General features: G+C 38.8%; 1 protein-coding gene across 1 annotated transcript in view; it reads left to right on the top strand.

The window, feature by feature from the left end:
- The window catches only part of CCDC175 (coiled-coil domain containing 175), a 64,691-nt gene that overhangs the window by 33,826 nt on the left and 17,476 nt on the right, over positions 1-13,389 (top strand). The window contains exons 11-14 of the mRNA XM_032246140.1: positions 861-932; positions 2,247-2,382; positions 2,902-3,033; positions 9,110-9,248. Coding sequence (XP_032102031.1) covers positions 861-932; positions 2,247-2,382; positions 2,902-3,033; positions 9,110-9,248 — 479 coding nt within the window. The remainder of the gene's footprint in view (positions 1-860; positions 933-2,246; positions 2,383-2,901; positions 3,034-9,109; positions 9,249-13,389) is intronic.

A 13,389-nucleotide genomic window follows, 5' to 3' on the forward strand; every position in this document is an offset into this window, starting at 1 on the left:
ACTATTTCCATATATATAGAACTATTTCTATATATATAGAAATATATATATATATATATATATATATATATATTCTCTTTATGTTTTTAGTTTATCAGTGTGTCCTATTCTGTTTCATTTATGAATATTTCTTTCAAAAGATGTAAAGCAGCATTTTACTTATGTGGCTTTCAATTTATTTATGTTGGGGAGGCAATTAATAGGGAAAAGGCGGGGCAAGGGATAAAAATAAAGGCTTCTGTTACCTGTGTTGGAATCTTCACATTTCCATCCATCCTAGCACAAGAAAATCTTCTATCCTTAGTTGCTACATTTCTTCAGTTCAAGAAACTATATTGGCTTTATGAATTACATATTATATCAAACCAGAGCTCAGTCTGGGGTCCGGAGTTCCTCAACAATATGTCAACCTTACTTTCTTATTTCTTTTCTTCATGTCCTCTGTATACAGCAAGCCTACCGTAGGTTGTAACAGAGGCCTGAGGTGCTGTTCCTTCTCTCTCTGTATTTGCATATGATGACACCCTTTCCTTGGTAAGATTGCATCTCCATTCTGACAACCCACATTCCTCCCTCTGAGAAACATTAACCTTCAGTTACCCTTCATCAATTGCCTCTCCAGAAATCTCTTCTCTATCCTTGGCTATCCACCAACCCTTGCAGAATCAGTTTGCAGTAACACAGAATTGGAATTGTCTTTCTACCGCTCTGCCACTAAAATCTTTAGTTGTTTCACAAGACTTGCTTTATCTCCCAATTAGACATAGCCTTACTGAGCATACAAATTATACTTATAAAGAATCTATTGTGTATTCTAACAGCTCCCACAAATGCAAAATCCAATATGTTTTTCTTTTTAGAGCAACAAAAACAGTATATCAGGAACAAATCAAAATCCTGAGTGCTAACCTGGAAAGAGAAAGTCAGAGATGGTAAAAAAAAAAAAAAAAGTTTGTATTTTGTGTTATCAGCAGTATATGTATCTTAATGAACAGTGCACAGTACTTGTCACTAGAACCCAAGGAAATGATTTTCCTAAATTAAATTGTGTGTAAATTCTCTCAGATCTAGATATATTGGTTAATTCAATTTTTTTTGACATTGAACAGAACCAGCGTTTTCCATTTAAATCAAGTAGAGTCACCAAAGAGTAAAATTGCTAATATTTGTGCAATGCCTTTTGCTCATCCAGGCCTCTTTGTGAACCAGTAGTGGTTAGAGAGGAAAGTGGTGTGAAGGTTACAGGCTCTGCAGATAGGCTGCTTTGGTTGTTGTCCTTATTAGCTCTGTGACCAAGGCTAAGTTATTTAATAACTTCTCTTTGCTCCCATCCCTATAAAGTGGGGAAGGATAACAGTACCTGCCTTATAAAGAAGCTGTGAATGTAAATGAGGTGATACATGTAAAATACTATATTTAGATGAGTGCACCTAAAAAGCTCTTGCTTATACTTAGCTGTATTTTATTATTGTTGTTATTATTTGATACAGTCTTGCTCTGTTGCCCAAGATGGAGTACAGTGGCACCATCTTGGCACATTGCAACCTCTGTCTCCCAGGTTCAAGCGATTCTTGTGCTTCCGCCTCCAGAGTGGCTGGGACTGCATCCACCACCATGCCCAGTTATTTTTTGTATTTTTAGTAGAGATGGGATTTTGCTATGTTGGCCAGGCTGGTCTAGAACTCCTGGCCTCAAGTGATCTGCCTGCCTTAGCCTCCCAAAGTGCTGGGATTACAGGTGTGAACCACCATGCCCGGCCAGTGTTATTATTGAATGTGCAATTAAATACTCAAATTGCACATTTTTACCATTCTTCATATATGTAGCTTTTTCATGTTGTGGTGGAGAAAAACTTAAGAACCCAGAAGTTTGAAATCTATTAGCAGCACATCAGGTAATTTAGGTAATTGTATTACTATTTCTGTCTGGGCCTCTTTTTCCACCTGCCCCAAGCCTTCCTCGTTTCTGTTCCTTACCTGAAGGAGGCAAGATGCCAAGTGTGGTTTGTTCACTGTTCTATTGGACGTGCAGATGTAACTTCTTACCCTGAAGCAACTTACAGAGACAGAATTGAAACAGTGAATGTTTTGTCTTACCTTTTCCAGGCAATGTGTGTAGCCTGCAACACTAATAGCACAAACAATATTGTGTAGTCATAGTATGACTTGTTTTGCTTTGAATTTCCTCATGTTTTTAGTAAACCACCATGTCAATTTAATGGTAATTCTTTTTGTTCCAATCTCTAGTGTTATAACTCAGTGGCAAATAGCTTGCTTGAGAAAACAGCATGCACGTTGGACAGCCAAGGCAAACGCTGAAATAGAAGCTATTATGGAAAAAATTCAGAATGCAGAAGCTAGACGAATTGAATTACTTACCGAGGTAAGGGAACCCAAGGAATTTAGAATTAGTCCCCTACATTGCATATCAGCAATTCTCATTCAATATTTAATTACATCCTATCTTATTAAAAAGTATTTTCCTTTCTGCCGAGTTCATGTTTAGAGTGAATTATTTAATTTTCTTAGGAAGTGTATTCATTTGCTGTATATTAACTAGAGAGAATTAGCAAATAAAGTAGATATGCTTTTGAAGCATGTAACTAGAAACTTACTTAAGGTTAGTCTTTAGGTGAATTACCTCTAAAAATATGAGCCCAGACATCATTTTTTAAGCTTTTATGTTTACCCTCTGCTCACTCACTGTCCTCTACCCTCCCCACTCCTTGTGTCATATTTATAAAAATATCATTTGGTGAATTACTTAATTTCTGGAGTGAAACTGTTTCTCTCAGTGGTTGCTGAGAAATTATATAAACTGAAATCAGAAGCAGTCCTCATGCAAAGAGATATTAATTTCCTGGCTATTTGAAATGACAAATTCTCATTTTTCTCTAATTAGACCAGTTTCAGAGAAAAGGAGATCAATGAATTTGTGGCACAGATTGACAAACTTACAATAGAATTAAAAGAAGATGAGAAAGAGTTTGTTAACAAAGAAAAAATGTTAATGAAAGAGATAAGCAAGTATGAGGTAAATTTTATTTTACATCTAAGAATACTTTTGGATGACTACATGAGGGGGAAGGGGAATACTATTTCATGCTATTCTAATCAGTTAAATGCAAAATAAATATTCTAGTATGAAAAAGGTTACAGTTTCATTCTGGACCTTTCTTCTTTTCCTGAAGAGGAAGCAAAATAAGAAATATGTTTTCAGCAAAATAATAATAATCACACTTCAGATTATGTAGAACTACTGGCAATGGCCTCAGAGACAGTTGGAGCTGAACAGGAAGCCATTTGGAGCTGGCTTGACAATAGCTGGGGCAAGGGAGACTAGTAAAGTCAGTCTCAGATGTGCTCCCTAAAAAGAGGATATCATGCTGCCTTGGGAACTGCCAAAAGCCAACTTGAGATAGAACAGGGCATGGGTGCTGGGGGAGGTAGACAGAAAAGGCACTGAAAGTACCCAGAAGTGCCAGGTCTGCAGATCTGCAGACACACACACACACACACACACACACACACACACACACCCCTTTTCAAGGTGACACACACACACACACACACCTTTTCAAGGTGACACACACACACACACACACGCACCTTTTCAAGGTGATATTACCCTGGAGGCAGCCATTAACAGAGCAGCTGAGCATAGGGATGGTGGTAGAAGCCTTCCTGAACTGGATTAGGTTTGGAAAGAAAGAAGAGGTCTTGGCTACACCAAAGAGGGGCTTTATTTGAAGGAAACAGTCTCATACTGCGAGACGAAAATAGGGAGCTCTGAAATGTCCTAGTTTAGAATCTTACCTGATCCAAGCTGTCTTCCCCAACCTCATCCCATCCTGCCACATCCTGCAGAAACCCTCTGCAGATGACTGGCCCAAGGACAGCTAATCCTTTCTATTAATATTAGTAACCAAAAGAAAGTAGACACTTTTTTTCATACAAAAATACTAGGAGAGAAACAAGTGAAAACAGGAATAAAACTTTCCAACAAATGAAGAACACTCAGAAAAAATGGTGGCACAGAACAAATAAAAACTATAATCAGGCCAGGCTCGGTAGCTGACACCTATAATCCCAGCATTTTGGGAGGCCAAGGCAGGTGAATCACAAGGTCAACAGTTCAAGACCAGCCTGGCCAAGATGATGAAACTCCATCTCTACTACAAAAAAAATTAGCTGGGCATGACCAAGATGATGAAACCCCGTCTCTACTACAAAAAAATTAGCTGGGCATGGTGGCACATGCCAATCCCAACTATTCAGGAGGCTGAGGCAAAGAATTGCTTGAACCCAAGAGGTGAAGGTTGCAGTGCGCTGAGATCCTGCCACTGCACTCCAGCCTAGGTGGCAAAGCAAGACTCTGTCTCAAAAAAAAAAAAAGAAAAACTATGATAAAATATTCTTCCGTGAATTTAAAAAAATAGTTTAATGGCAGTACAAAGGAAAATTATCAGTATGGAAATGTAGGAACTTAGGTAACAGATGTCAGAAGGTGATGGCCAGAAAACAGGAAGAGCTAAAACAGAAACTAGCACAACTCAGGGAACAAAGGAAAGAAAGCATGACACAAGTAACTACAATGTTAGTAGAAACTGTGCAGGGGAGAGAAGTTGGGGTGGAAAGCATTAGTCTAGGTGCCTGGCATTCTTCTAAATGCTGAAAAACATGCAAAAACTCTGCCCTTATGGAGCTTACTATCTAGCGATGGGGGAATGAAAATAAATGAGATAAACAAGTAGAACATGTCATATATTGGATGGTGATAAATGGTACAGAGAAAAATCAGGTAGGGAAGTGGGACAGGGAGAGTGCACGTGATATGGTCTGTGTGCTGTTGTAAATAGAGTAGTCAGAGAAGGAATACTGAATATGAGCAAGTGTGCCCTGCAGATGTCTTCAGGAGATGGCTCCAGGCAGAGGGCATGCCAGGCAGGAAGGGCCTGAGGCAGGACCCTCCTATCTAAGGAATCACAAAGGGGTGGGGTTGCTGAATAAGAGCTGGGGAGTGCCAGGGTCGTGGGGAGTCATCTTCAGGAAGCAGATGCTGAGACGGAATTAGGAGTGTAAAGCCATATTAGGGAGAAGTATCTGTGAAAAGATTGGGCAGGGAAAGCGGTCTGGCCATTATGTAGCCTGACAAACTCTCTCTGGGGAGCTCAGGAGCAAGGACTGCCTGTTTGAGGAGGACTGCCTTGGGCAGAAATGACTGCATCCTTGCACCACCTCTTTGCTTAGTCACTGATTGGGGACTGCCCCAAAGGAGCATGATTTTGGCTAGATAGCTGAGCTGACCCTGAAGGAGCCAGCGATTGGAGGTGTCAGCTAAACACATTCCTCACAATGGTGTGGTGAGTCCACCCTCAAGAGGAGATCCAAGTGGAGCATCTTCACATCCTTATAGCCTATCATAAGTGTTTTGTCCTTTGCTCTGTCTGAGCTAGAAAGCCATTGGAGGGTTCCGAGTGGAGGCTGAAATAATCTGAGTTTCCTTTAAATACGATCATTCTAGCTTCTATGTTGAGTAGAATTTAGGAAAGAAAAGCGTGGACACAGAAGAACAATTAGGGAGCTATAGCAATAACCCAAGTGAGAAATGAAGGTAGCTTGAACCAAAATGGTGACTGAAGAGGTGTTAAGACGTGGTCAGCATCTCAGATATTTTTGATAATTTTACCATCATACGTACTGGTAAAACAATGAGGTCCATCCCTTTGAGTCATGAACAGGATAAGGAGTAAGGATCCTATTTAACTTTTCACTCAAGTTTATACAGTGCAATTAGGCAAGATACGTAAAATAGAAGCATAAAACTTGGCAGATGAAATAATTGGTAGATTGCAAAACTCAAGAAAATCAACTGCAAACCCACTGCAGACAGGCCTCCAGCCTGCGCTCAGCTTCCCAGGCCATGTGCTCACTGCAGGGTTTTGTCCACCCACACCTAATTCACACAAACGCATGGGCCAATGGCAGCCTGTGCACCATTATTATATAGCAATAACCCAATTTCCCCTTGATAATCACTGTCAGTAACCTCAGGCACATTGTAATCCCATTTCGGCATTTGATTCAGTGGCATGAGGAGCCCAAAATTGGAAGGAAGCAACTTCAGATTCTGGTTTATGAAACGGTTGTTGTGCCCCTGGTGGAACCATTTTTCTCCCCAGTAGTATCTCTAAATCAACAGAACCCAAAGTCACAGGGAGGAAAAGCAAAATCATTAGGTTTAATAGTGAGAAGTCCCACTGCCATTTGGGTCTCTGGCCCATAAATTCTAAGGAAAACAGCCCTGAATATTAATAAGATTAGTAACTGGTTCATAATATAAGCATCCCAATGTTGGGATGTGTTGTCTACAAGGCAGTGCTGTGACTGGCTTTTCCATGGACCTGGCTCTGATACCAGGCCCTCCATTGTAATTCTTCTCTCAGGATGATTTTGCTCATCATCCTGATACATCATGGACAAGCCCATGCGAAGGACCATTCACTTTTCTGGGTCCAACAGCTCTGTATCTGGCAGAATTTGATCAGACAAGCAGAGCTGCCAGGAAAGGGGTTTATTCCAGGACTTGACCTTCTGTAACTGTGGTATCTAGTTACACAGTCTGGTGAGGCTGTCAGCTTTACATCTGGTGCTGAGGCCTGAAGTCAGCTGGGCAGGTACTTGGTATGGAAAGACCAACAGGAAGTGAATGGAAGCAAGGACAAACTGGAATTCACAGGATGAGCGAGTGTAGACTGGAATCTACGTTGGTACCTCTTTTCCAAGGCTTCAACTTCAGGGAGATGGGGGACCTGAAGCATAAACTCAAGCCTGTCACCACTGACCTAAATGTGTCTGTGGCTTAGGAATCAGACACTGAGAAAGGATCTGGAGGATCTGAAGACTGTGCACCTGACTGGCTGCCCCACTCCAACAATGTGAGCCCACAGACGAAGCAACAACTTGCTACACTGAACCTGTTAACCCACAGTCTCTTTTGGAGCATGAAACAAGAGCATGGCTTCTCATCAGGGCAGCCCTGGCAGCCTGAGCTGTGTACAGGCAATGGGAATGAATTAATGCATGCATATACAAACTTGTATTCACAGGCTATTCTTTTTTAAAAAACGCCATCTCTACTAAAAAAAAATACAAAAAATTAGCTGGGCATGGTGGTGCACGCCTGTAGTTCAAGCTACTTGAGAGGCTGAGGCAGGAATACAGGAGCCGGAGGTTGCAGTGAGCTGAAATCGTGCCATTGCATGCCAGCCTGGCACCTGGTGACAGAGTGAGACTCTGTCTTGAAAAAATAAAAACAAAAACAAAAAAACATAATATGGATAATACAGGATTGTATTTCTTAAATCAACCTTTCCTAAATGTTGCCGTCTGGAGAAATATATTCCTGCTTCTGCATTATATTTTTGAATTATGGTTTTTTTCTATGCATTTTAGCTTCTCTGTATTTATTCATAAGGATGCTAATGGCAATTTGGGAAGGGACATATCAGCCAGCATGTCAGTGTATTAGTTAAGGTGCAAGAGAACTACTCTATCAAAGATATACCAAAACACAGTGAACATAAGCAAGATGTGAAAAGGGTTAACAATCTTTTTATCGGGAAACTGGCCTTGAGTTAACTTTCTGGCTCCTTCCCCTAATAGCTTGATGAAGGTAGAGTATCAGCTATATTATCAAGCAGCATTACTTGTATAACAAAAAGTCCTGATTCGTATACTGAATCTTGACTGGAAAAATAACTCATGGGAAACTGTGGCATTGGGCTGGATTTGATGGCTCTCTTAAGTGGGAAGAGAGACCTGGAAGGTATGTCCAAGATATATTAGTTCCTATATAAACATGGGGTTTCTAAGCCAGGGAAGCCATACCCCACCTTTGTGAGCCTCTCTCTCTCTTGCATCTAAAGTATCGCTTTGGTGGGTTTGAAAGAAACTAGCCACCGGTCTGCTGTGTTGTCCAGACACCTCCCAATGGTGAAGCATACCTGGCATTGGCCTGCTAAAATTTAGCATTTCCTTCCAATTATATGTGTATACAACTTGGACAAAAATGAAAACTAAAACTAAAAGTATTTTAAGAGTAAACTGGGTCAAGTGTAGCCTAATCAAATTTTGTGAGTCTGAACATCTAGTGGAGAAGATGCTCTAAAGTGATCATTACAGCAAGAGAGATGTTTGTTTCTCTTTCCCAGTCCAGGCCATCAGGAAGGGATCCAGGGCTGACAGGGTGGCTCTGCCATCCTCAGCACGAATCTAACATCTGTGTGTCAAGTAGTAGCCTCCATTCTCATTCTCCTCTGGCCAGGGGAGGGAGGAAAGGACCAAAGAAGCACACAGCTGTTCCTGTTACAGGAGCAGAGCCCAGAAGTGGCACACATGACTTCTGTTCACAAACTCCTTGGTCATACTCACCTGCAAGGGAAGCCCAGAAACCACACTCTAGCCAGAAGCCATGGGCTCAGCTGAAATTCAGGAGCCCTAATATTGAAGGAGAAGAGAACAAATATTAAGTGTCAGCTGGCAGTCTCTGTCTTAGTCACCGTTTAAAATCGATCCTGATTTGCTAAGGAGGGTCCAAGTATTATTCCATGTGAAACTAAATAAAACTTGAGTTTGAATAAGTAAGCAGGCATCTTCATGTTTTTGCTTTGGGCACTTTTTACCCATTTATTTTATCATTATATCCAATTACTTCTATCCTCTCCGCATTTCTCACATCCAACATGTGTTAGAATTGTATTCTGTTTATATGCCTCTTTTTGGTAAAATATTATCAAAGGAAATTTTCTCAGATATGTTTTTGGGCTGTATATATGATAATTTTCATAGAGATATAGCAGAAGAGATATAAAGCAGAAAGGATCTTAAGAGAACCAATTAAATCTAATCTCCTTACTTTGTAGATTGTCAGAGTGTCAGTGAGTCAGGAAACAAATATTTATTAAAAGATTAGTATATGCCATATATCTTTCTATGTACCTCGGGATAGGAGACCAAGACAGGTGAAACTCAAAAAACATATTCTACTTTAAATTGTTGTGTGAATTATCCAAAATTATATTTCTCAATTGGTTTTATTTTCTTTAAAGGAAATATTTGTTAAGGAAATACAAATGACCAAAGAAAAGGAAGAGGAATTAGTTGAATGTCTTCCACAACTTCAGGTGGCAGAAGAAGAATATAGAGCGAAAAAAAGAAAGTTAGAAGAGCTCAGTAATATTGTTACAGGTACGTATGAAGCATTTAGTGATTAAACCCAGTCTCAGGTAAGGATTTCACTGTCATCTTCTAACACAAGGCAGATCATCAATTGCAAGCCAATGGTGAAATTCACCAAACTTTTGCCATTGTCTTTAGGCATCTATTCTCTAGTTTTTGCTTCACCTACTAATTTCTCCTCCACACTACAATATTACTGTTGCTATTGTCAAAATTTTTCTTTTCTCTTTTAAGAACTATTTTTAAGACTTAGTTGTTTATTATTTTCTTTCTCTCCATACTTCGTAAAGGTAGAACTGACTTATTTATTTTCTACCATGTGAAAATTTTTTTCTATTTCTTACCATGAATTTGCAAATTATATCTCTTCCCGCTATGATTGTAACCATTTATTGAGTAGGTACTCCTCAGATTTTTTTCACTAATTTCCTACTAAGGTAGAGGTAGGTAAGAGCTTGTCTCAGTTCTGGGGGTTAGTAGAGAATGTGAAGTATGTCTGAAAGTATGCATATTTTGAATTATATCACATGGTATAATCATGCATGTTAAACATAAAAATAATTATTTTCTCCACAAAAAATTGAATGTGATCATTCAACCCTGTGCTGAGGGTCCAAAGTTTATATATCCAAAATCTTCTTGAAAGAAAGAAAGAAAGAAAGAAGGAAAGAAAGGAAGAAAGAAAAAAAAGAACAAACAGATAGGGTCTCACTGTTGCCCAGGCTGATTTCAAACTCCTGGGCTTAGGAGATCCTTCTACCTTGGCCTCCCAAAGTGCTGTACCTGGCCCAGAATCATCTTTTTGAGTTTTGAGTCTTGTATTGCATTTGGGGAGTAGAGGGATCATTATCTAAGGAGTCTGCCCAGGACTTTTAAGCAGGAACAACTTCCAGAATTTGTATCTTCTAGTTGATGAAAGAAGATATGTGGGAATCAGAAGGCCAGGACCAAAAGTTACAGAAATAACTAGAATGGGAACAAAAATTGTCAACTGGTTATCAAAGATGAATATTTAAAATTGCCTGTGTCAAAATGGGACATTCATAGGGAATCCCAATATGTTCAAATGTAAAATAAATATTCAAAAGCGAATAGTGATTATTGCCAAGGAGGGTGGATTTTTTAAAATGTAAGAATGTTATAATAATAATACATGGGTAATTGGTCTGGTTCCCACTCCTCAGTTGATTTTCCACTTTCTTGTCAGGTTTTCTTGGCCTCCTACCACTTTTACCCAGACAGACAATACATTTGTCTCTTATTCCCAATTTTCTTTCTTTTTTTTTGAAAGAATCTCTCTGTCACCTAGGCTGGAGTGCAATGGCACAATCTTGGCTCACTACAACCTCTGACTCCTGGGTTCAAGTGATACTCCTGCCTCAGTCTCCTGAGTAGCTGGGACAACAGGTGCGTCACCCCACCTGGCTAATTTTTAGATTTTTGGTAAAGACGGGTTTCACTACCTTGGCCAGGCTGGTCTCGAACTCCTGACCTCGTGATCCTCCCACCTTGGCCTCCCAAAGGGCTGGGATTACAGGCATGAACCACCGTGCCCAGCCTATTCCCAATTTTCTACTTCCCCAACCATTCTTCCTATCCCTTTGTATACAAGGTAGAGGAGATAAGAAACACTAGGAGTATAAAAGTAAGCAATACATTGCAAGTACTAAATCTCTTAATATAAAAAAAGAAAATGCTTAAGAAAGTAAAGAGGAGAAGACAGGAGAAAAGAAGTAAAGGGAACATAAGAGCAGGAAGGTTGACCTGCCAGCGGTTACATTTACAGAGAATGGCATGCATGGGCTTGGTACACATAAAGCTTTTAGTTAAGTCCGATGGATAAAACACATGCATATATCTTTGTTTCCTCATAAAACTCCCAAATATATATATAAAGATTGTTTTTAAAAAAGATACAAATCCATAGGTACCAAGACACTGGCCGAGATAAGACATTTGCTATCTGCTGATTTATTATTACCTGATAATAAATAACAAGAAATTTTGGGAAGGTGTAATTGGATAGCGGCAGAAGGAGAAATATAAATACCAAGAGCCTGCCAAAAATGGCACCATAAAGCCAAAAAGTTCTTTTCCCTGAAGCTGTAAAGTCACAGGCAGTGACAGCTGAGTCAGAAGGCTAAAGGTTGGTTGAAAGTCTTTATAAAGAGCAATTAGGGCTCCAGGTCAAATCCCATCCTTGTACAGCTAGCCGAATGACTCCTCCTCAATGCTGGCAAAGAAACTGGACCAGATGGCTTCAGACTGCAAGGCATTAGATATGGCTGAGAGTAGAAGACAGGTACTGTACTGAGATCCCCTTTGAGCTCAGCTTGATGAATGTTGCCAGCCAATGGTGTTGTGAACTCCTTCATAATCCCTTACCCCAACCTGAGGAAGGAGACTATTGGATTTTTCCTCTAAGGAAACTGAACAGTTCAGAGAAAAGCCCCACAACAACACCAACATTCAATGGTCCCCTCAAATGGCTGGTTCCTTCCTGACCACTGTATATTGAAGCTTACCGAGGACTATTAAATGGGATCAGACAAAGATCTGAAGCACCCAGTGTGAAAGAGAAACTGAAGTGGACAGAATAAGAGAACTTGGTGGAAACAGAGAAAATGCAAAGAGCATAATCATGCTTTTAAAGAGTATATTCTTAGAGAAATAAATATATCGCATTTATGAAAAAAGAACGTGATGCTTAAACGAAAGATAAAAGAACAGAGCTCTCAGAAATTAAAAGTATAATGTTAAAATTCAATAGGAAAATTACAAGAAATGTTAAGAAAATCTGTAAAAATAGAGCATCAACAACAACGAAAACAGATGAGGAAAAGGAAAGAAAGGTAAGAAAATTAAAGAACTATTCTGAGATGTCAAATATGTACCTAACAAGGAGACCAGAAAAAAAAATGAGTGAATAATTCTTACGTTATTATAATGATCTAAACAGTTAAAATTTACTTAAACAAAAACTATATAGAAAGGTTAGGGAGGAAATGCAGAGGGTATGGGTGGGGGATAGGGGAATGGGAGTAAGCATGCTAAATTGTCTTCTACTATATGACAAAGTAAATAGAAAATGCCTGACAAAGATAAATCAAGATATAGCCATATATTCATGTTTTGAAAGAAAGAATAAAATTATCAAAGAAATAATGCAAAAATATTTCTTATAACTAGAGAATATAAGTTTCCATTTTTAAATGTCCAAGCAAATCCCCAAAACAATATTTAAAAGAAGAGACTAAGCCATATCACTGTGGAATTTCAGAAGGAAAAATAGAAAGAGAAGATCCTACAAGCTCCTAGAGAGAAAATTTAGACCTCACACAAAATATTAGAAATCAGAATCATTTCAAACTTCTTAACAGCATTATAGTAGAAGTTATAAGACAATAGCTTCAAAATCTGAGAAAGAATAATTTCTAACATTAGATACCCAGCTAAACTATCAATCAAGTATATAGAGACATATTGAGATATACAAGATCTCAAAACATTTATCCCATTTACTCTTTCTCCTAAAGCTGTGTAGAATTTGCTTCAACAAATAGAAGGAATGAATCAAGAAAAAGAGTATAAGAAATTCAGGAAACAAGAAGTCCAGCATAAGAATAAAGCAAAGGATTCTGGTTGAATAAAAACTTTAAAAAAAGAAAAATACAAAAGGAAGTCCTAAGAAGTGAACTGCAAAGCAAGCACAAAGAAAGAGAAGATCCCAGAAGGCATATCTCATAGGAGGGTTCTGCGGGAGAGGGGATAAATGGAACTGATAGATTTGTTCATGTGTTTGACTATATGGGAAATAATATTTAGAACAGTTTTACAATTCCATTGTAGATTTGGGTATGAATTAATTATATGTACATGGAACACTGAGCAATTTTACTTTTTTTTAATAAGGTGATTTTTAACTCCAGGAAAAAACAAATTATACTAAAAAAGAAATATAATCATACCATTTGGATCATCAGGGAATAATCCTTACTGCCATAATGATCAAAATAGTTAGAATTTATTTAAACAAAAACTATAACTTTATAGGAAGGTCAGGGAGGAAATGTAGAGGTTGTGGCTGTGGGAGGAGTGGAAATGGGACTAATTAAATGGAAAATGCCTGAAAATGATAAATCAAAAAATA

Source organism: Sapajus apella, unplaced genomic scaffold, assembly GCF_009761245.1.
Source record: "Sapajus apella isolate SASKATOON/1434 unplaced genomic scaffold, GSC_monkey_1.0 scaffold59, whole genome shotgun sequence".
Lineage (NCBI taxonomy): Eukaryota > Metazoa > Chordata > Mammalia > Primates > Cebidae > Sapajus > Sapajus apella.